The sequence below is a fragment of the Enhydra lutris genome, unplaced genomic scaffold (assembly GCF_002288905.1).
Source record: "Enhydra lutris kenyoni isolate GAN:26980312 unplaced genomic scaffold, ASM228890v2 scaffoldscaffold41, whole genome shotgun sequence".
Lineage (NCBI taxonomy): Eukaryota > Metazoa > Chordata > Mammalia > Carnivora > Mustelidae > Enhydra > Enhydra lutris.
The window spans coordinates 817,286-839,486 of NW_019154125.1; the positions used below are offsets into that span (position 1 = coordinate 817,286).

The 22,201-nt window shown below is 39.5% G+C and overlaps 1 protein-coding gene across 3 annotated transcripts in view; it reads right to left on the minus strand.

Annotated features, from left to right (window-relative positions):
* LOC111155378 (serine/threonine-protein kinase Sgk3) overlaps window positions 1-22,201 on the minus strand; it is a 144,747-nt gene that overhangs the window by 56,904 nt on the left and 65,642 nt on the right. For 2 of the 3 annotated variants that reach the window (XM_022515527.1, XM_022515526.1), the window contains exons 2-4: window positions 17,265-17,475; window positions 11,032-11,115; window positions 5,339-5,411 (exon numbers count right to left, since the gene is read on the minus strand). In XM_022515527.1, coding sequence (XP_022371235.1) covers window positions 5,339-5,411; window positions 11,032-11,115; window positions 17,265-17,342 — 235 coding nt within the window. In that variant the 5' untranslated portion in view covers window positions 17,343-17,475. Of the gene's footprint in view, window positions 1-5,338; window positions 5,412-11,031; window positions 11,116-17,264; window positions 17,476-22,201 lie in introns of those variants that run through there. The other variant, XM_022515528.1, reaches the window with a different exon arrangement.

Below are 22,201 nucleotides of genomic sequence, written 5' to 3' on the forward strand. Positions count from 1 at the left end.
TGTACATAATAGTATTATGAATTTTGTTTTAAAAGACAGCATGCATAAATCAGACAATAAAATGAAAAGAGAAATAAACAAACCTGGATGAATGTAATTCTGCTATATATTAGCTGTGTGGCTGATCTTTGCTAAGTCTCTACTTTCCTCATGCATGAAATGGAGGTAAAAAAGCTACTTTACAGTTAGGAACTCAAATAATGGCACAGTTATTATTATTACTACTGCTAATATTATTATATTATTGAATTATTACTATAAATATTATGTAATTATATGTTACTATTATAATGGTAGCAGCATTTTAAAAAACAGCCTACTATAGGGAAAGAACACTGGAATCAGAGTGTAAGATGTAACTAAATCTCACTTGTGCCACTGCCTAGTTTTCTAACCACAGACTCCTCCCTTCTTTAATCTGTCAAGTACGGGATAGAATTAGATGATCTGTAAGCTCTCTTTATAGCTATAACATTTTGGGACTCAAAATAAAAGTCACCCGAGTGAAGGAAAAAAAAAAAAAGGAGTAACATGGTTAACAAAATTACTGTACCTAATTCAGAATCCTCAACTATTTGAAAGTTTAAGTTCTAAGAGAAGTGATTTTTAAAATCTTTAACCTAATATTAAGTAGACCTTCCAAAATAAGTGACTAGTTGAAAATAGCATGCATGGATACATTTGTTCATTTGTTCACCAATCACCTCTTAGACACTTCACCCTGTACAAGGCACTAGAAATATAAAAATGTTTAATTAAGACATGGTACCTATACTCAAGAAGTTCAAATTCTAGTGGAAAACAAATTTAAACAAGTCACTACTTCAGCACACCAAAGGAACTAACAGAGAATTCACAAGCTGCTATGAGAGCAAAGAGGCTCCCCAACTCTGCCCAGGGACTAGCACTTAAGAAAAATTTCCTGAGGCACTGGTACCTACACCAAGTCTTATGAAGAACTAGATGGGTACAATGTCTTGGCTTCAGAAGGATGCAAAGACTAGAATAATAATGGAGAGTTGTCTTTTTATTTTGTACAAACCTATTTCTCTTCAATTAGTAAGGGTTAAAGAAATAAAAGTGGTTTATACACAAGCCGTGGAAGGATCATGCCTTTAAAAAATATTTATCTTTAGCCCTTAACCAAGTGTTATTAAAGGTACTTAACTGATGTTAATTGATGTTTTTGTGAATGGATAAATAAAATACTGAGCAAATAGTTATATATTCTAACATTCATATTCTCTAAATTTCACAAGCTCTATCTCTTATTGGACTCACATTGATTTTGTTATTTTGTATACTTATTTTTCAGTAGTTAAGATAAAATAAACTTTTTTTTTTAAGCTTCAAAAAAACAGTAGCTTGTATACTGACCTCAGGATCCTACTGGCAAAAGGCTTGATAGTAAACCATTTAGAATTTAAAAAGTATAGGTATCTCTGTGCTCTCTACAGAAAGATCCTTAAATTCAAAATGAAATTTTAACTGTGGAAATTACAGGCAGAAATAACTCTTAAAATCTACCTTCAGATATATAAAGCTTATCTTAGAGAGGTTGGCAACCATCAGAATCAAGAAGTGAAAACAAGAATATGGAGACATCCTCTTAAACTATGACATAAGAACACAGAGATGTCTTTATCTTTTCGTCTTCTTCCCAAGACGAAATGAAATGATTCTATTATTAGGTTCAACTAAGGGCTCTCCAGAACTCCAGCCTGAGTTCAAGTCTCTATTATCAACACACAGTTTGACTCCTCTCAGATGTCTTTCTGCCACTTCACAGTAATTCATTCTCTCGTTCACCCAGGCTTGACACCTCACTTGTCTCTTATTCTCTTCTCTACATCTCCTTTACCTAAGCAATCACCAAGATTTCTTTTAAGATTTTCTTTATTTATTTGACAGAGAGAGTAGACTTCTTACAGATTTTTCCTTACAAGAGTTCCTGCATACTGCTCCATTTGTAGCTCATTTCCACACCAGTCTTCGTTCTGATTATCTAATGTAAGGTCTATCAGAACAGTCCCTTAGCCAGTGTTCTAGCCTCTATCTTGTCTCTTCTCTCTGCTGTGCCTACTGTGTATCACACACTGTCGATTTCACGTTGTTTTTCATACTCACTTTACCCAAATAGGGTAGGTACTCTAGGACTAACATGTTGTCCATGTTGACGTTTTTCAGCCTGTGCTCTGCAGACACATTTCACTGCTCTACCAACAAAGCAGCTCCCTTTTTATCTGTTCGAGACAGGACATATTCTGCAAGCATTATCACCGGGAAAAAGCATTCTGCAGCTAAAAACAAAATGAGTACAAAGGCACTGACCTGTAGAATCAATTCTGCAGAATGTCCAATCTAGCTTTGTTGTGGCAACTCAGTCTTCTGACTCTATGAACTATGCTTCTGAGCAAGGGCTCCCTCTTTTTAATTTGTTTCTTTTTATTAATGAATTCTTTTATTCAAGTAATATTTATTGAAAACCCAAGATCTACCAGGCACTATAAATCGATAAAAAAAAAATCAATGTTCATAAACTCTACAGCCAGATAAGACAGACTGGCAATGACAATGAAGTGTGCTAAATTCTCTCAAGAGAAAAAAATTCTACTCATTACAGGGGAAGTGAGAACCCTCTCCAATCCTGAGGTTCATAAAGTGTAAAAGAATGAAGAGCTTCTAGTTGAGAGGGCTATAGGGAATGATCCGGCCACCTCAGGGGAAAAAACTAAGTTTAATTAAAGCAAGAATGTAAAAGAAATATGAAAAAGATGGAGGATGAAGATGAATTTGTTAATCATGAAGAGAATTTCACAGGGCACAGTGGGAAAAGGTTTGAGAGGTAAAGAAATGATAGAAGGCTAAGTTGCAGAGAAGATGTCCAATCAAGATAAGTGATGTGAGAACTTGTGTCTTGAGTAGAGATCCAAGAAAGCAGACATATACAGAATCATAGGTTTAATGGGTTACAAGGCTACAAGCAAATTAGTTACAAAGGTAAGCCAGATAGATGATAAGGATAGACAGCACTCCAGCTCAATAGGATTCACTTGTAGCATAGATAGACAGCTTTTCTCATCTGCATAAGGAGGTTATGTGGTGGATAAGGAGACTTCTGTCTCTCTGTAAGCAGCCATTTGTAAGCTGGACTGATACTATGTATTCAAGTGAAAGAAGTTCCAGACTTGAGGCTTCAGACATATAGCTCCAGACTCCTGACAGCCTATGTTTCATGAGGCTTCCTGAGGGTGAACAATAGGACATTTTCTTAGTATCCCATTCAGAGCCTTGCAGAGTCCTTGTGTATACAGTATATATTTAATAAATATTCTGGATGTAACAAAGAATGTCCTTCATGGTTACAAAAGTACCCCAAATTATCCTTAATGACCTATAAATTTACCTGAAGCCAGACTGCTTGAATTTAATTTCCAAATCTGACACTTACTAGCTGTGACCCTGGGCAAATTAATTAACCTAAATGTGCCTCAATTTCCTTATCTATAAAACAGTGATGATAATAAGAACACCCGCCTCAAAGGGTTTTGTGAGGACTTAATGAATTAAAAGATCCAAACATAAGCAGCAACCTCTTCAACATCAGCCACAGTAACTTCTTTCAAGACACGTCTCCAAAGCAAATGAAACAAAAGCAAAAAAAAACTTTTGGGACTTCATCAAGATAAAAAGCTTCCGCACAGAAAACGAAATAGTCAACAAAACTAGGAGGCAGCCCATGGAATGGGAGAAGATATTTGCAAATGACATTACAGATAAAGAGCTGAAATCCAAGATCTATTAAGAACTCAATACTCAGGGGCACCTGGGTGGCTCAGTGGGTTAAAGCCTCTGTCTTCGGCTCAGGACATGATCCTAGGGTTCTGGGATCGAGCCCCACATCGGGCTCTCTGCTCAGCAGGGAGCCTGCTTCCTCCTTTCTCTCTCTCTCTCTGCCTGTTTCTCTGCCTACTTGTCATCTCTGTCTGTCAAATAAATAAAAAATTTAAAAAAAAAAAAAAAAAAGAACTCAATACTCAAAAAACAAATAACCCAGTCAAAAAATGGGCAGAAGACATGAACAGACACTTCTCCAAAGACGACACACAAATGGCTAACAGACACATGAAAAAATGTTCAACATCACTAGCCATCAGGGAAATACAAATCAAAACCACAATGAGCTACCACCTTACACTGATAAGAACGGCAAAAATTAACACAACAGGAAACAACAAGTGTTGGTGAGGATGTGAAGAAAGGGGAACCCTCTTAATGGTTGGTGGGACTGCAACCTAGTGCAGCCACTCCGAGAAACAGTATGGACATTCCTCAAGATGTTAAGAATAGAGCTACCCTATGACCCAGCAATTGTACTACTAGATATTTACCCCAAAGATATATATGCAGTAAAAAGAAGGGTACCTGCACCCCAATGTTCATAGCAGCAAAGTCCACAAACTGCGGAAGGAGCCGAGATGCCCTTCAACAGATGAATGGATGAAGATGATGTGGTATATACACACAATGAAATATTATTCAGCCATCAGAAAGGATGAATACCCACCAGTTGCATCGACATGGGTGGAAATGGAGGGGATTATGCCAAGTGAAGTAAGTCAAGCAGAGAAAGACAATTAACATATGGTTACACTGGTATGTGGAACATAAGCAATAGCACAGAGGACCACAGGAGAAGGGAGGAACCCAAACGGGGAGAAATCAGAGAGGGAGATGAACCACGAGAGACTAGGGACTCTGGGAAACAAACTGAGGGTTTCAGAGGGGAGGGAGTAGGAGGATGGGGTAACAGGGTGTTGGGTATCACGGAGGGCACATGCTGTGATGAGCACTGAGTTTTATACATAACTAATGAATCACTGAACACTACATCAAAAACTGATGATGTACTACACAGTGGCTAACTGAACATAAAACAAAAACAAAAACCCACAACATGCAAAGTGTTTAAAACAATGCCTGGGAAGCGCCTGGGTGGTTCAGTCAGCTAAGTTTGGCTCAGGTTATGACCTCAGGGTCCTGGAAAGGAGCCCCACATCACATAGGGCTCTCCGCCCAGGGGGAGCCTGTTCCTCCTTCTCCTGCTACCCCTGATTATGCTTGTTCGCTGTCCCTGTCAAATATATAAATAAAATCTTAAAAAAATCCCAAAACAATGCCTGGCACACAGAAAGCCCCCTCCTGAGGCATTATGCTCAAAGAACACGAAATTGATTAGCTTTGTGAAACCTCGTGCACCATACAGTACAATCAACACATTACCTATTACTTCAAACTTCAATTATCACTATGGCTGATCTATGAAGGTATTGCTTACCTGGATCAAAATTATCACCAAATATTCTCTTGGCAGGAATCTTCAGGGCCATAGCAGGAAATTGTTTCTTTAACTAGAATTTTAAAAAATAACATTATATGAACTTAACTTTCTAAGTCTTCTGGTTATACATGTACCAAAACAAATTACAATCTGATTTTCAAGAAAATCCATAAGGCATACTTTTAAGGACATCATGATCAAATAAATACAATATTAAATTATACCAATAAAATAACGTTAGCTTGTCTAACCATCCTATTTTGTCCCAATAGAACACTTAGTATCTGGATAAGTTACTTAACATCTCTGTGTTTCAGTCTTCTTGTCTGTAAAATGGAAATAATTTTAGAGCTTAGATAAGAATCTGGAGTAAAGCTCTGAATATGTGTTACTCATCATTTATTACCTCAAGAGAAGTTGTGATCTTTGCATTCTTTCTAAATGAACAGACTTGACAATTGTTTTTAAGAAAGTGGTGAATTTTGTTTTCCAATAGCCTCTGCTCTAGCCTACCCCTTATTAAAATTTTAATACATCTGCTTATCAGATTTGCTTATCCCTAGACAAAGAACAACATGGCCCTGAAGACATTAAATTTGGGGGAGTAAAGTCATTAAAATGGGTTAAGGCTTATTTTTATTATAAGCTTGATGTCAAAAAACTACACACACACACACACACACACACACACACACACACACCCATACCCAACTACCGAAATGTCAGGAAATACAAAGAATGGAAGAATATTAATCACTCTACACCACGAGTATGCGGTCAGCAAAATTCGGACTGAAAAATCTGTAGACAAATGACCCTGCTTTTTCAACAAAGAATTGTAAAGGAAAGAAAAGAGAGGTGGAGGGGGAGACTTTGTGACATAAAGACACTTCATAGATTTATTAACCAGTCATATAAACACTGACTGAATATTGGATATTAAAATGTTATTGTTAATTATTTTCACATATGATTACTAATACTGTGTGTGCGCGCGCGTGTGTGTGTGCGCATTTATTTTTTAAGATTTTATTTATTTATTTGACAGACAGAGATCACAAGTAGGCAGAGAGGCAGGCAGAGAGGCAGGCAGAGAGAGAGGAGGAAGCAGGCTCCCTGCTGAGCAGAGAGCCCGATGCGGGGCTCGATCCCAGAACCCTGAGATCATGACCTGAGCCGAAGGCAGAGGCTTAACCCACTGAGCCACCCAGGCACCCCTGTGTGTGCATTTTTAAAGAACTTTTATCTTTTTAGAGATGTACTAAAATATTTACAGATGAAATGATACAAAGTCTAAAATTTGCTTCAAAATTACAGTGGGCTGGCTAGGGAAAGAGATGAAACAAGAATGGCCATGTATCTGGACCTATGGCAGCTGGCTGGTACGTTATATTATTTTCTGTATTTGTGCTATTCTACTTCTGTATGTGTGCAATAATTTCTACAATTAAAAATTTAAAATGCAGGGGCACCTGGGTGGTTCAGTGGTTTAAAGCCTCTGCCTTCGGCTCAGGTCATGATCCTAGGGTCCTGGGATCAAGCCCTGCATAGGGCTCTCTGCTCCGCAGGAAGCCTGCTTCCTCCTCTCTCTCTGCCTGACTCTCTGCCTACTTGTGATCTCTCTCTGTCAAATAAATAAATAAAAATCTAAAAAAAAAAGAAAAAATTTAAAATGCAAACTACAATCAGAAAAATACATTTCTATGGACAAAATGTTTACAGAATGGATATTTTACTTTTTGTTTTTTTCTTTTACTCTAAAGGGAGCACAGGGAAAGAATTTGTGTTTTCAAACTTAGGGATGGGGAACCTGGGTGGCTCAGTGAGTTGGGCTTCTGACTTCAGCTCAGGTCAGGGTCTCAGGGTCCTGGGATCGAGCCGTGCATCGGGCTCTCTGCTCAGCGGACAGCCTGCTTCCCCCCTCCCTCTGCCTGCCTCTCTGCCTACTTGTGATCTTTCCTTCTGTGTCAAATAAATAAATAAACAAAAATCTTTAAAAAAAAAAACAACTTAGGGAAATCCAGGCCAGGCTGAACCTCACTTCCGTGGTTTCAAGGAACACAACTGACATGATTCCCGTTTTTTGCTTTGTCACCCTCACTGCAGGATGCAGAATTAGGAGTTACAGAAAAACAGGCAGACAGGGAAAATGGAGAAATAAGAAAGATGAAAAAAGGAAGAGAAATACAGGAAAAATGAGGGAGAAGGATAATAAAAACTCAACTACATTTGAGGAAAAATTTCTGCAGAAAGCTTAAGATGGGGTGTTTGATGGAATAAGGAAATGAAAGTGATCATGGTGGGGGAGGGTACGCCAAACAAATCATTCACTTCTTCTTATACTTAAAGATATTCAAATATTAACATCCTAAACTAATTAATCTCTAGCTATTTATTTACAGATTTATTTAGTTATTTATTTATTTGAGAGAGTGTGTGCACAAGTGGGGGGTGGGGATGCAGGGAGGGATACAGCTCCCTGCTGTGGGGCTTGATCTCAGGACCCTGGGTATCATGACCTGAGCTGAAGGCAGACATTTAATCAACTAAGCCATCCAGGCACCCCAGACATCCGTAATCTCTAGTTACTTAAATCATGAAACCATCATGACATGAGGATGGCTCTTCACTCATACAAGATTTCCACACTGCTGAGTTTTTAAGCCACATCCCCATACATTCCTCCTTCTTATAAACAATTCTACAGAAGGAAACACATTTAGAAGGTAAATCTGGCTCATATAATCATTTAAGCAAATATAGAAAGAACCTCAGATTTTCAATTATTCGTAGTTCACTGGAAAAAAACTGATCTTATTTCTCTAAGAAGTTTATATAAACTATCTGTATGTGCATATGTTTGTTAAAGTACCATCATGATAGCTATGGTCAAATCTGTACAATCCTCAAAAAATGCCGATCATTTACATAACAGTATCCAAGAATTTCAACCAGAGCTGGTATTCAACCCTCACCCAGTCTCCAATATAAACTATATTTTTAATGTAAATTTTTTTTAAATCTCTCAACATTATGGGGTACCTGGGTGGCTAGGTCAATAAAGTATCTGACCCTTGATCTCAGCTCAAGTCTTGATCTTGGGGTCATGAGTTTGAGCACTGCCTTGGACTCTAAACTGCATGTGAAGCCTACTTAAAAATAAATTAAGTAAATAAATAAAAATGATTAACATTACAGAAGATATTCTCATGTACGAATTGTTTTTGGATATTATTTTGTTTCAAAAGTATGGCTTCACTTACAGTAAAAAAAGACTGCCTCAATAGTCTCTAATTAAGCAATTAAAAAATACATATATAGTTCGGTTACATATGCATTAAGGAAAAATTTAAAAACAGAAGAAAACACAGTAAAAATACTACAGTTACCTCGGAGTAGCAACATAGGAGGGGTGATTTTTAAGTTTAAACACTTATTTTCCTCCACATTCCAGACTTTCTAGAATATATATTAATTTTACATAGGAAAAAATGCCATTTAAAAAACTTAAGTATTACTTTACAAGTTCAATTTTAACTAGCAAAGCATTTGAATACTATTTCAAAGAAAAACAGACACAGTTAAATACTAAATAGAAATGAATTGGAAAGGGCACCTGGGTGGCTCAGTCGGTTAAGCATTTGCCTTTGGCTCAGGTCATGATCCTGGAGTCCTGGGATTGAGCCCCATCAGACTCCCTGCTTGGCAGGGAGCTGCTTCTCTCTCTGCCCATCACCCACTCATGTGCGTGCACGCGCTCTGTCTCTCTGTCTCTGTCTCTGTCTCTCTCTAGTAGATAAATAAAATCTTAAAAAAAAAAAAGAGTCAGAAGCCTTACTTTCATGACTTAACAAAACATGGAATGTTGTACAGGTAGCCACTGGATTCATTCAGGCCCATTTAGGAAGTTAGTTATCTCATAACTGAGATATGCTTAACTTCCTCCATATTTAAAGATTTTACAAATGGTAAGTCACACACTTCTGCATCTATTTAATCCTACTTTTTTAAAATCAAGAGACAGCGTTAAGAAAATTGAAAAAAATTACCTTCTTAATATGAAACAATTTTTTCTGAAGGATGCCTGGTAATCTACCATTTATTAAATAATGAAATAAAGAGATTCCTATTTATTCTTAGGGCAGAAAAAAATTTAAATTTGGGATTTAAAGCATAAATGCTTTTTTCCTTAATTGAAGCAAAGCTCGGAATCCAGAGCTGTCTTAATAATGTGAGGTCTACAATGACCAACACGGGTGGTGTTCTTTGGCCTCCTAGGTGTGTATGACTAATGACTACAAAACAATGGACAATAATACACAAGCACTGGTCTCTGCATTGATCTGGCCTGATGTGTTAGGCCATGGTGCTCCTGCTTCCTCCTTAAAAATAATATTTAATAACTAAATTTTGAATATATAAAAATAGTTTATATTAATTTAAATGATTAATGATCCCTCAGATATCACCCCCCACCTACTAGTAACTGTCAGAACTTAAAAAAGCCCATATTCATTTTAGTTGTGTTGGCTACTTAAAATCTGGAACCGAAGACTTAACTCTGGCCAAAAATGAAACTATAAAAGGAAGGTAAGCTTATGACAAACTTTCAGACCTAAATCTAGTTGCTGGGCAATTTAACCAGAAACAAAACGACAATAAACAACTATTAGTGAGGCAGTAGAAAGAATTTATTTCTAATATTCTGACATTAACTGTATTTTAAGCTGCACATATAATTTTCACATCTTTAAGAGTTTACTCGAAAATTCTCAACAATCCTCTCTCCACCCTTTTTTGAAGGAATTCCAAAGTTAGGATGCTTCTGAACAATCTCTTACCCTTTTCTGCTTATCTGTTTGAGAAGGAATATTATTTAATCAAAGAAATCTCTCTTGGGGCCTCGGGGTGGCTCAGTCGGTTATGTGTCTGCCTTCAGCTCAGGTCATAGTCTCAGGGTCCTGAGACTAAATCCCACATCAAATTCCCTGCTCAGCAGGGAGCCTACTTCTTCCTCTTCCTTGCATGCTCTCTCAAATAAATAAATAAATAAATACATAAATAAAATCTTTAAAAAAAAAATCTCTCTCATTTGTAAGTTGTCTTAGGTGTTTTATTTCATTACATATTTTTTAAGTTTTATTTATTTAAATACTCTCTATACTTAATATGGGGCTTGCACTCACAACCCTAAGATCAAGAGTTGCACACTTTTCCGACTGAGCCAGCCAGGAACCCTCAGGTGTTTTGTGTTAAAAAAAATCCCAGGGAACCTGGGTGGCTCAGTGAGTTAAGCTTCTGCCTTCGGCTCAGGTCATGATCTCCCGGTCCTGGGATCAAGCCCCACATCGGGCTCTCTGCTCAGCGGGGAGCCTGCTTCTCCCTCTCTCTGCCTGACTCTCTGCCTACTTGTGATCTCTGTCTGTCAAATAAATAAATAATTTTTTTAAAGATTTTATTTATTTATTTGATAGAGAGACACACACACACAGCAAGAGAGGAAACACAAGCAGGGGGAGTGGGAGAGGGAGAAGCAGTCCTCCTGAGCAGGCAGCCCAGTGCAGGGCTCGATTTCAGGACCCTGGGATCACGACCTGAGCCAAAGGCAGACGCTTAACGACTGAGCCACCCAGGCACCCCAATAAATAAAATCTTTAAAACAAAGTTCCTGCAGACTGACATTTACTTACAGTATTGTAAAGCTTATCAAACTCTGCATATCTCCTGAAGACAAACCACTCACTCCTGCCCATTGAGACCAGAACTTTATAAACCTGTAGAAATAAAAAATAGCATTAACAAAACTTGATTGCAAAAAAAAATTCATTAGCTATTTAATAGGTGAATCGCCCGTTTTTATACTCATGAAACTGATATTAGACATCCATATTTATGCATGATTCTCTAAAATACACAAGTATACTGGCTAAAAGACTCACTTAGTCTTCTTGAAAGGAGATATTTTATTTTATTTATTTTTTAGGAGATATTTTATTTTTAAAATGTTATGAAATATTTCTACAGTTTTCAAAAGAATAACACAGTGAACACCTGTGAATTCATTCAGATGTCTGAATTCTAACATTTGCCATTCTTGTTTCAGACCTTTTCCCCCAAGATTACAACATTATAGATTCAATTGATGCTATTCTCCTCTCTTCTTCCCCAGCAGTAACCATTATCTTGAAATTACAGAGTATTTTCAAAAGTGATGCCTGGCACACAGTAAAGACTCAGCTAAAAGTTCTTCTCCTTCTAGGTCATCTTGTACACAGTAGTTTTCAAACCAGGAATTATCCTCAGACTTCCTACTACTACCTTACCTGTGTTTAATAATCATATATAAATATATATAACTTCATATTACCAGAGTCAACAACCCTATGAACTAAGGAGAACAAATACTATAACCTTTACTATATACGTTAGAAATTATGGCTCAAAAGGTTTAATAATTTGCCCAAATTCACAGACTTATGAGACTAAAATGCAAATCTTTTAACCCTTTATATACCAGAGCCTGTATCAAATCATCAACCATTATAAAACAGAATTAATTCTGATAATTCATCCCATCCCATATTCTCAGAGTATAATTCAACATAATAATGTAGAGAGGATGGTTTGGGACTCTAAAGATCTGTTTCATTTCTTTCTTTTCTTCCTTTTTTAAAGATTAATTTGAGAGAGAAAGAGAGAGAGAAGCATGAGGGGTGGGGAAGGGCAGAGGGAGATGAAGAGAGTCTTAAGCAGACTCCACACACTGAGCAGAGAGCCTGACACAGGGCTTGATCCCGGAACCCTGAGATCATGACCTGACCTGAAACCAAGAGTCGGACACTTAACCAAGTACGCCACCCAGATGCCCCATGTGTCATTTTAAAGAGAAAAGTAACAAGAACCAAGGTGTTTGAGGAAAAGCTCAATGATGTATGACTTGGGTTATGAATTAAAGAGATAAGAATTACTTTGGAGTTTACAATACAGCTGTCCACAGTCTTTTAGACAACTTGGGAGTAAACCAGGTTTATTTTAGAACACAGGCATACAAATATGTGTAAACTATCCTCTCCCATAAAAGACTGAAAGCTATGCTCACAAGTTCATAGTTAGATAATACTCTGAGGAAAGCACCTCTCCAGACTGCATGTGATTAGAATGAGAATTCTATAGCACTCTGTAAGATATGGTCACATTAGCAAAAGCACAGTGAGAAGGGTCCCAGGTTGCAAACCACATTCCTCTGTGAGAGAGAGGATAAGGTCCTATCTGGAAGGTGAAACAAAGTCCTCGGTATCAGTCACTGGAGTTAAGTGATGGATTACTTAGACTGAGAGGAAAAGGACACCCAGGCACCTATATGAGCTACATACATCTGGTCGTGGGTGATAACATGGCTCTTCTGGTCTTAACCAAGAAGGCATCAAGTAGTCTTAGAGGAGGCTGTTGGATGTAAGACACCAGATTTATTTGTAAGATGATACAGCTCACGAGGAGAGAAGAGGGAAGTAGAGGATAAAGAACCTGGTTAAGGGGCCGCTGAAGCTATGGTGTTTCTAAGACCAGATTACAGATTTAACTCATGGAGCACTCAGGATCAGACAGGACTGCTAGCAAAGAATCAGAAACTTAGGTTTAGATAATTGCAAGCTTCTTGAATTAGCTATGCTGGCTTCCTAGTATGGTAAGGTGGTTTCTCATGGTTACCCAAGGACAGCCGAGACTAGAAGCCACAAATAGGCTCCAGGCACAAGCAGCCCTGCTTCAGATAAAGCCCCATGAAGTTACCAATCAGCCGTATGACTTACGAACAAGGGCTTTTTTTTTTTTTTAAGATTTTATTTATTTATTTGAGAGAAGGAGAAAGCAGAGAAAGAGAAAGCCTAACTCAGGACTCCATCCCAGGACCTTGGGATCACGACCTGAGCCAAAGGCAGACACTTAAGTGACTGAATCACCAAGATGCCCTAAACAAGGGCCTATTACGTGAATTCAAATAAAACACCAACAGGTAACAACAAACTCTTCAAATTTTAAAAAACACTTTCATTTGCAAAAGATGCACAAAAATTCACAGATAGCAGTACAATACTTATTACAATATAAAATTATTATTATTATTATTATTATTTTAGTATTTCCTTACTGCCTGTCTTTTACCACCAGAAAGTGAGTTCCTTGAGAGCAAGGGCTGTTATCATTCTTGCTAACTACCATACCCCCAGTGCCTAGAACAGCACCTAGCATGACACAAAAACTCAATGACAATTTGTTGAATGGATAAATAATGAAAGTATAGTTTAAACTTGGTTTAAGTTAAGACATCCTAGAAGATAATGCATTTCTCTGTAGCAAGCTTCACAGTATAGATCTATATAAAAGACATGAGAACTAGAGTATAAAAATATCAAATAGCAAATAACACAATCTCTGTTTTCATTCCCAAGTATGACACAGGCATCTGGGACCCACTGAGGCTCAACACAGAGTCTGCGTTGGGTGAGGTAGGCTCTATCCATGTTGACTAGAACAGAGGTTCTTGAGGATTGCCCTATAGTGATCAGCAACTAACATGTGAACTCAGTACTACTCTTCATTCAACATCAATTCAACAAATACTTCTAAAATATCCAACTCTGTTCTGGGTACTGATAAAGCAACAGTGAAGGAAGTTCTTATTTCAAAGGATCTTGCTAGTCTAGTCATAGTCATAAATAAACACAAAATATATTAAGTAGTGATAACTGCTAATAAAAAATTAAAGAGGGTAGGGGCACATGGCTGGCTCAGTCATTAAGCATCTGCCTTCAGCTCAGGTCATGATCCCAGGGTCCTGAGATCGAGCCCCACATCAGGCTCTCTGCTTGGCAGGAAGCCTGATTCTCCCTCTTTCTGCCTGTGTTCCCTCTCTTGCTGTGTCTCTCTCTGTCAAAAAAATAAAATCTTAAAAAAAAAAAAAAAAAAGCTAAATAGGGTAGAGGCACCTGGGTAGCTCAGTTGGCTAAGTATCTGACTTTTGATCTCAGCTCAGGTCTTGATCTCAGGGTTGTCAGTTCAAGTCCTGCGGTGGACTCCATGCTGGATTTGGAGCCTATACTAAAAAAAACGGGTGATGCACCTGGGGGGCTCAGTTGGCTAAGCATCCGACTCTTGATTTCGGCTCAGATCATGATCTCAGGGCTTTGAGATTAAGCCCTGTGTTGGGGTCTCTGCTGAGCTTGGAGGCTGCTTAAGATTCTCTTTCCCTCTCTCTCTGCCCCTCACCAACCACCCCCCCCCAAATTAAATAGGATAAGTAGGACAGACAGTAGGTGTACTCTACTGTACACCTCTACTGTACTATAAAGAGTAGGAGTAGGGAGGGCTGCGAAGGTGCTATTTTATATAGGGTGGTCAGAAAAAGCCTCTCTACAAAGGCAACATTTGATAATCCGAAGCAAGGAAATGAACAAAGTGATCTGGAGGAGGCCTTCAAGAATGCAGGGGACAGCTCTGGGAACAGCTGGGTAAGAGCAATGCTACAGATTTCCTGAACCTTTCACAGATGGCACGAAAATACCTCTATCATGAAAAGTAAATGGACACTGAGATAACTCACTGCCTGTATTTGTTATACATGAGCTTCCATCAAACTTGGCAGGAGGTTATGCCCTTGAAGGACAGAATGCTCATGGGTTTAAAAAAAAAAAAAAAAAAAAAAAGAAGAGGGAAGGAAAAAAACCTTTCACACACTTCACTATTTTACTGAGGTACACTGACCTCTTATTTACCATCAATGTGATGTTTCTAAGACTTGCTTATAAGATTGTGGAATAAATGAACAATGTTTAAGATACTGCTGTAACAGACACTGAGCAGTGGCAAATGGCCAGACACACACTGCAGTCTTTCCTCAGTCTCTCCTCTGGGCTTTGGTACAGGGTATGGAAGTGCGTTTATTAAGAAAAGGAAAACAGGGGCGCCTGGGTGTCTCAGTGGGTTAAAGCCTCTGTCTTCGGCTCAAGTCATGATCCCAGGGTTCTGGAATCGAGCCCCACATTGGGCTCTCTGTTCAGCAGGGAGTCTGCTTCTCCCTCTCTCTCTGCTTGCCTCTCTGCCTACTTGTGATCTCTATCAAATAAATAAATTTTTTTTAAAAAGAAAAGGAAAGGAAAACAGGAGAGAAGGACAGAAGCTGTTTCCAGTTCCTTGTCTGGGACTTTGGGAGAAAAGTGTCATTGGGGGTTCCAGCCCCACCTACTTAAGAAAGGAGACTGGATCGCGCTTGTGCTCTCTCTCTCTCTCTCTCTCTCTCTGACAAATAAATAAATAGAATCTTAAAAACAAAACAAAACAAAAATACACGTGGGTGGCTCAGTCAGTTAAGCATCTGCTTTCAGCTCAGGTCATGATCCCAGGGTCCTGGGATCAAGTCCCACATTAGGCTCCTTGCTCCGCAAAAAGCCTGCTTCTTCCTCTACCTGCCACTCCCCCTGCATGTTTGCTCTCTCTGACAAATAAATAAATAAAATCTTAAAAATGAAGGAAGGAAGGAATGAAGGAAAGGAGCAGGAGACTGGAATGGTCAGACCAAAGGGTTTAGTTTAACTCCTCAGTTTTCCCATGTGACATGAACTCTGAGTTGAAAGTCATTTGTCATGGATGCAACTGGCTGAAGCGAGGTGATCCCCAGGTCAGAGGTCAGGGTAGACCACCTGAATCAAGAGCAGTGAAAGGAATGGCAGAGCCTCAGTGGGGTCTACAGCCATCAAGAGCCAAGAGGAAGCTAGGTCAGCAAGAGTCACCACCACTCTGGCTAAGCCAACAGAGAACAGATAACAAATCAGTTGATTGACTGCAGATGCCAGCAGTGGATGCCAACAAAATGTCCAGGGCTAGATCAGGTCAACTACAGCTGGCTGTCTGCCAGATCAGTCACTCTACACCCGGAACAGCAAAGATCTAGAGGGCTGACAAGAATGCAAGAGCCTTCAGCAGGCTACCATGAGGTCAATCACTGACTCAATAAATACCATGTAAGGGGACACCTCTCCACTCATAAACCATGATGTCAAGTTGGAGAAGCGTGTGTTCAAATAGAAATAGAGTAGAATGAAGACAGCTTTAGCCTTTTAACTTAAAGAACTGCTTAAATTTTAGCTCAAACTAAGTGTTAAACAGAATTGAGTTAAATGAGTTTCTTTATACTACTCAGCAGGTGGTGGAAGATTACAAGGAAGAGCAGATCAGTTATAGACAAGATAAATGATACTGTTTCAGGGGGAGGAGGGCAGGGGATCTCTGAATATACACACAAACAGGACTACTGGAAATAAAACAGGATATTTCATTACACTAATTAGAGAAATGGCTACTCTCATTGATACAATGATTCAGCAAACATTCACTGTGTTTATTCTTTATAGTTCCATATTAGATATTACGGTGATAAAAAAGATAAAATTAGAAATGGACTTTGCCTTTCAGGTAAAAAAGAGATAAAATACTGGATTAAATACTTCAAAAACTGAGGTAGAAAATGATTAATGTCATAAGAAAGGTGCTGTGGAAATTGCAAGACGGGGGTTCTTAACATGGGATCCATGACTTCTGGAGTCCATTCACCTCCTGACAATGCATGTGAAATTATGTGCATGTCTGTAGATCACTGTGTCTGCACAATTTCTAGTGAGAGGATCTACTGGAGTTTCATAACCTTTTCCCAGGGGATAAGTAAACAGGCAAAAATCTGAAAAGGAAACTATATTCTGTTACAGTACAAAGGGAAGACCGTGGAGGATATATAATTTTAAAGGTGTGTAAGATCTGGATTATGTGGAAACATCAGATGGAGGAGTTCTAGGTTAGGGAAGAACAAAAGCAGATATGGAAATATTATCTATATTCATTTTTTTTCTCCATACGCTTTATATTACATACTTACAGTAAACCTCTTCTTTTTCTCTCTGTGTTCATCAGAACTGGGAATGCTGACACTTGGGCAGCTTTCCTTGTAGTCCATGTTATAATCCCTTTGAGTTTATTGTCTCAAAAGGACCAAAAAATAAGTCCGAAGAAATAGTCAGCAGAGGACACAGTTAGCTAATACAAAACATAAAACCTCTTGAGGTAATATTCAAATTCCATCATGCAACCTTAATCAACAGGAAAAAAAGGAAAAGAAAAGAAAAAGAAAAAAGAAAGCATGGATTAGCAAAATAATTTAAAAATACAATGATTTGTCATTATTCACAGGACCCATTTTATGCTTATTCTGGCAGGAATTTACATTTGATCCTAAAGCACAGCCCAGGTTAGAGATATAGTTTTTCTGCCCCATCAATAGCTATACCACAATCAAACACGTGTGTCCCACCTGCCTTCCTTACTATGAAGAAATTCTAGGAGCTACAGTTCAGGTGAACTGACGCCAACTTGCACCTAAAAGGGTTCTATTTTGTTAGATTTCGAGCAGGGTTTTTCAATGTGTATTTTCCATTTTATTTTTTTTTAAGTTTATTTATTTAAGTAATCTCTACACCCAAGGTGGGGCTCGAACTCATGGGCCTGGGATTCAGAGGCACTTGCTCTTCTGACTGAGCTGGCCAGGTACCCCCAAAGTGTGTTTTTTCAGACTTCTTGCATCAAGATGAGCAGGTGAAGCCTGCTTCAGATTAGGATCCTATATAGTAATTATTTACTCCTGTTTTAGATCTGAGGCAACTGAGACATGGAGACATTAAATAAATTAACCCATCCAGGATGTGAACCCAGGCTGTGTGGCTCCATTCTTGACTCTTAACCACTGCGCTAAGCTGCATTTTAACAACTGTGGATTTTATGCCTGGGCCCCTGGTCAAAGATATTACAATCTTCCTATAGAACAAATACAATTATGTTATTATCATTCTGCCTGAGGACAAAGGGCTTGAAATGTCAAACTGATGTCACTTTTGCTACACACAGCAGCCCACTCTCTCTACTGATACAAAATAATACCCTTTAAAGAGTTACTTTGCCAGTTTCCCTGGTGACTAATTTTAGGAAGTCACACCGACAGATCTAGTAATTGTAAATAAATTATAGTGAAGCAATGATTTTAAATATCTCTATCAATTTTAAATTTAAATTTTAAATATCTCTATTTATCTATTGGTAAATAGGCATTGCATATTCAGGTATGGTGAGTTTGAACTGGTTATAAGGGTGCTTCCTTTGAGAGTATTCAAAACCCACTTTGCTAGACCGGATGAATGCAGTCAAGAAGGATTTACATGTAGTTGAATTAGTTGTCAGAAAACATAGATATGTAGCTGACCCACTCCTAAGCTCAGAGTGCCGCATAACAGCAACTATCTTCTTTAGCTCACCCATTAGACCAGGGCGGACACCTGATCAAAGTCTTGCCCGCAGTCCCAGCACTCTACTGCCACAGAATCAGAGCAGGTGGAACCTTAGCTCTTCTAAGGCAGATTAACCTTGCCTAGGAGCCCGAGACCCACATCAGCCCATTCTCTATCTGTAGCAGAAATGACAAGAGAGTGGAAGTCACAATGCTACACTTTCCACACCTATCCCTTGAGAATGTGAGACCGGGGGCATGGTGGGCCCTGCTGGTACCGTATTATGTACGAGCTTGAATGTCTGTTTGTGCCTAACTGTGCACAATTCACAGGAGCAGAACTAGAGGAGGACATCAAGTCTCAGGTCTTCCCTTTGGAAGGGACAATAAGGTATGACATTAAATGGCATCAGAAACAGATGAGGGGGGAAAGAGCTCGGAAGCAGGATAAGTTGTTTCATACAAGATACCCAGAGCACAAGTATAGTAGGCAATTTAGTATAGAGCCCAGCACTTAGGGGGATGCCAATTCTCCTAACTACCTATTCCTATCACCCCTCATTGCACCCTAACGACAGTTAGCTGCACAAGAACCGAGGAAGAAGTTCAAAGCAGACTCTGGGAAGAGACCACTTTTATACTGGAAAATTTGCAGAATCTCAGAAATTTTTACCAGCAGGAGTCTGAAGAGCATATATGGGAGTACATTCAAAGGATTGAGGAGGACTAAATAGGAGATTACTGTGATCCTATAATGGCCACAGTCTTTTTCCAGACCTCCCTGAGAGAGACCTGCACCTATGCACAGGGGTGACTGCCCACTGGGGAAAGAGAAATGTATAGTCTTTTCAAGGGTTACTAGACACTAGACCTAAACTGACACTAATCCCTGAAGATCCAAAGCAGGGCCCACAGGTCAGAGCACCTATCTCATTCCAGGAAAGAGATGAGTGATGATGTCAACCCTGGTATCCCATGGTGGGTACCATGGGAATACAGGCCCATCCTGTGGTTACCTCCCTAGTCCTAAAATTTTTGTGCAAATGGATATACTTGGTAACTGGCCAAGCTCCCACATTGGTTCCCTGTCCTCTGTCATAAAAGCCATACGGAAGAAAGGGCCAGGAAGAAACCCCTGGAACTCTTGCCTTCTCCCTACTATGAAAGTAAACCAAAAGCTGTACCACATCCATGGGAGAAGCTCAGAAATCGGTACTACTATCAAAAACATTGAAGGATATAGAGGCGTTGATTCCTATTATATCTCCTTTTTTTCCTTGCCAAAAGCCAGAAAGATCTTGGAACATAACAACAGATGGTGAGGCCAATCATGGCTGCACTTCTAAATGTGATACTTCTTGCTGGAGAAAATGAGCAAAACCTCTGCTAGCTGGTAGAAAACTGCTGACCCAGCAAATGCTTCCTTTTCCATCATCATCAGTAAGAACAGTAGGACGCAATTTCCCACCAAGTGCCAGACAGCAGTGCACCTTCAGTGTTTTACCTGAGGGCTATTTCTGCACTGCCATAATATAGTCTGGAAGGACCTCAATCATCTCAGTATCCCCAACATCACCACACTGGTCCATCACACGGGTGGCACTATGTCAATCGGATCTTGTGAACAAAGAAGTAGCAAGCACTCAGGATGCCTCTGTAAGATATACGTACAAGCCAGAGAATGGAGGATAAAAGCTATGGAAGTTCAGGGATCCACCACATTGATGGTTTCTATGGTTCCAGAGGTCTGAGGCAGGATATTGCATCTGAAGTAAAATTGCTACACTTGGCACCATGTCCACTAAGAAAGACACAACATAACTGGTGAGCTTTATACGTGAATATGCCGCTCTGACTTATATACTGGGTAACCCATGAGGCTGCCAGTTTTTACTGGGGCCTGATTTAAGAGAAGGTTCTTCAGCAGTAAAAGCTGCCCTAACTCTTGGGGCTATGCTTTAGCACACCCACTAGTACTACAAATGACATGGCAGACAGGGATGGGGTAAGAAGCCTCTGACAAGCATCCAGAGAAGAGTAAGAGTTACAGACTCCTTAGGGTACTGTCAATAAGTTTTTTCCATTTGGTTCCTGGCTTGCTACTCAGCTCTGGCAAAGATTATATCCCTGCCCACGGGAAACCAAGAGACTATGTAGTAAGAACAGCCCGTCATGGGAAGTATTATCTGACCAACCAGTTCATAAAACTGGACTGTACAAAAGCTTTCCACTTGGTATGCTGAAAGCAAGACCGGGCCTGAGCAGGTCTGGAAGGCACAAGTAAACCGCAGGAAAACCTGGTACTTGTAACACCTTCCTCATAAGCTCTGGCACCACACACTCATGGAGAGGATCCTACGATCAGTTAGCAGAGGAGAGAAAAGACATGCCCATTTGTGAATGGACATGCACGGTATGCTAGCCCCAACCAGAAATGAGACACTGTAGCTCTACTAAGGGATGGTCCTGACAGAGTGGTGAAGGGAACTCTTCCCATTAGGCACAATTCTGAGCAGTACATGTGGTGTCAGGAGAAATGCATGCTCAAGGTATGTATCTATGCTGACTTGTGGCCAATGCCGATGGCTCACTGGTAAAAGAGCTGGAAAGAACAAGATTTGAATTGTTTTTCAAAGGGGAGAGCATATTCCCATACGTTGTACTTTCATTTTTTTTTTAAATAAACATTTTAAAAAGTTTAAAAAGGAGGAGAGGGGGCGCCTGGGTGGCTCAGCAGGTTAAACCTCTGCCTTCGGCTCAGGTCATGATCCCGGGGTCCTGGATCAAGCCCTGCATCGGGCTCTCTGCTCGGCAGGGAGCCTGCTTCCCCCTCTCTCTCTGACTGCCTCTCTGCCTACTTGTGATCTCTCTCTGTCAAATAAATAAAATAAGTAAAATCTTAAAAAAATAAAGTAAAATAAAAATAAAAAGGAGAGGTTTGCAGATGTACTGGAAGGAGTGGACGTTGGCTGTGCCAAGTTAAGATTATTTTAACTGGTTAGATGACTGAGAAGCAGAAAGTTGTTGAAGGTATTTACCAAACTCAGATCTAAGACTTCTGGGAATTCGTGAGCATCCTGAGAGAATCAACCTATTAGACCTCAAAGAAAAGTTGTACTTATTTTCCACTGTGACCTGGCCTGAACTTCGTGGGATCAGAAATTCCAAAGAAGTGCAGAAATATCTGAGAAAATGAAATCACTCTTTCAGAAGCAATTCACTCATCTTGGTGCTATGAATCATTGCTTACACTTCTTTGCTTGCCTTTTTTTTTTAAGATTTTATTTATTCATTTGAGAGAGAGAGAGAAAGACAGAGAGAGCACAGGCAGGGTAAGGGCAGAGGGAGAGGGAAAAGGAGACTCCCCATGGAGCCAGGAGGTGGACATGCGGCTCGATCCCAGGACCTGGAGAGCAAGACCTGAAGCGAAGACAGATGATCAACCATCGAAGCCACCTAGGCCTCCTCTTTGCTTGCTTTTGATGCCTAAACATGGAAGGTTCCTGAATGATCAAGTATTTGTCATATCAGTTTCTGTA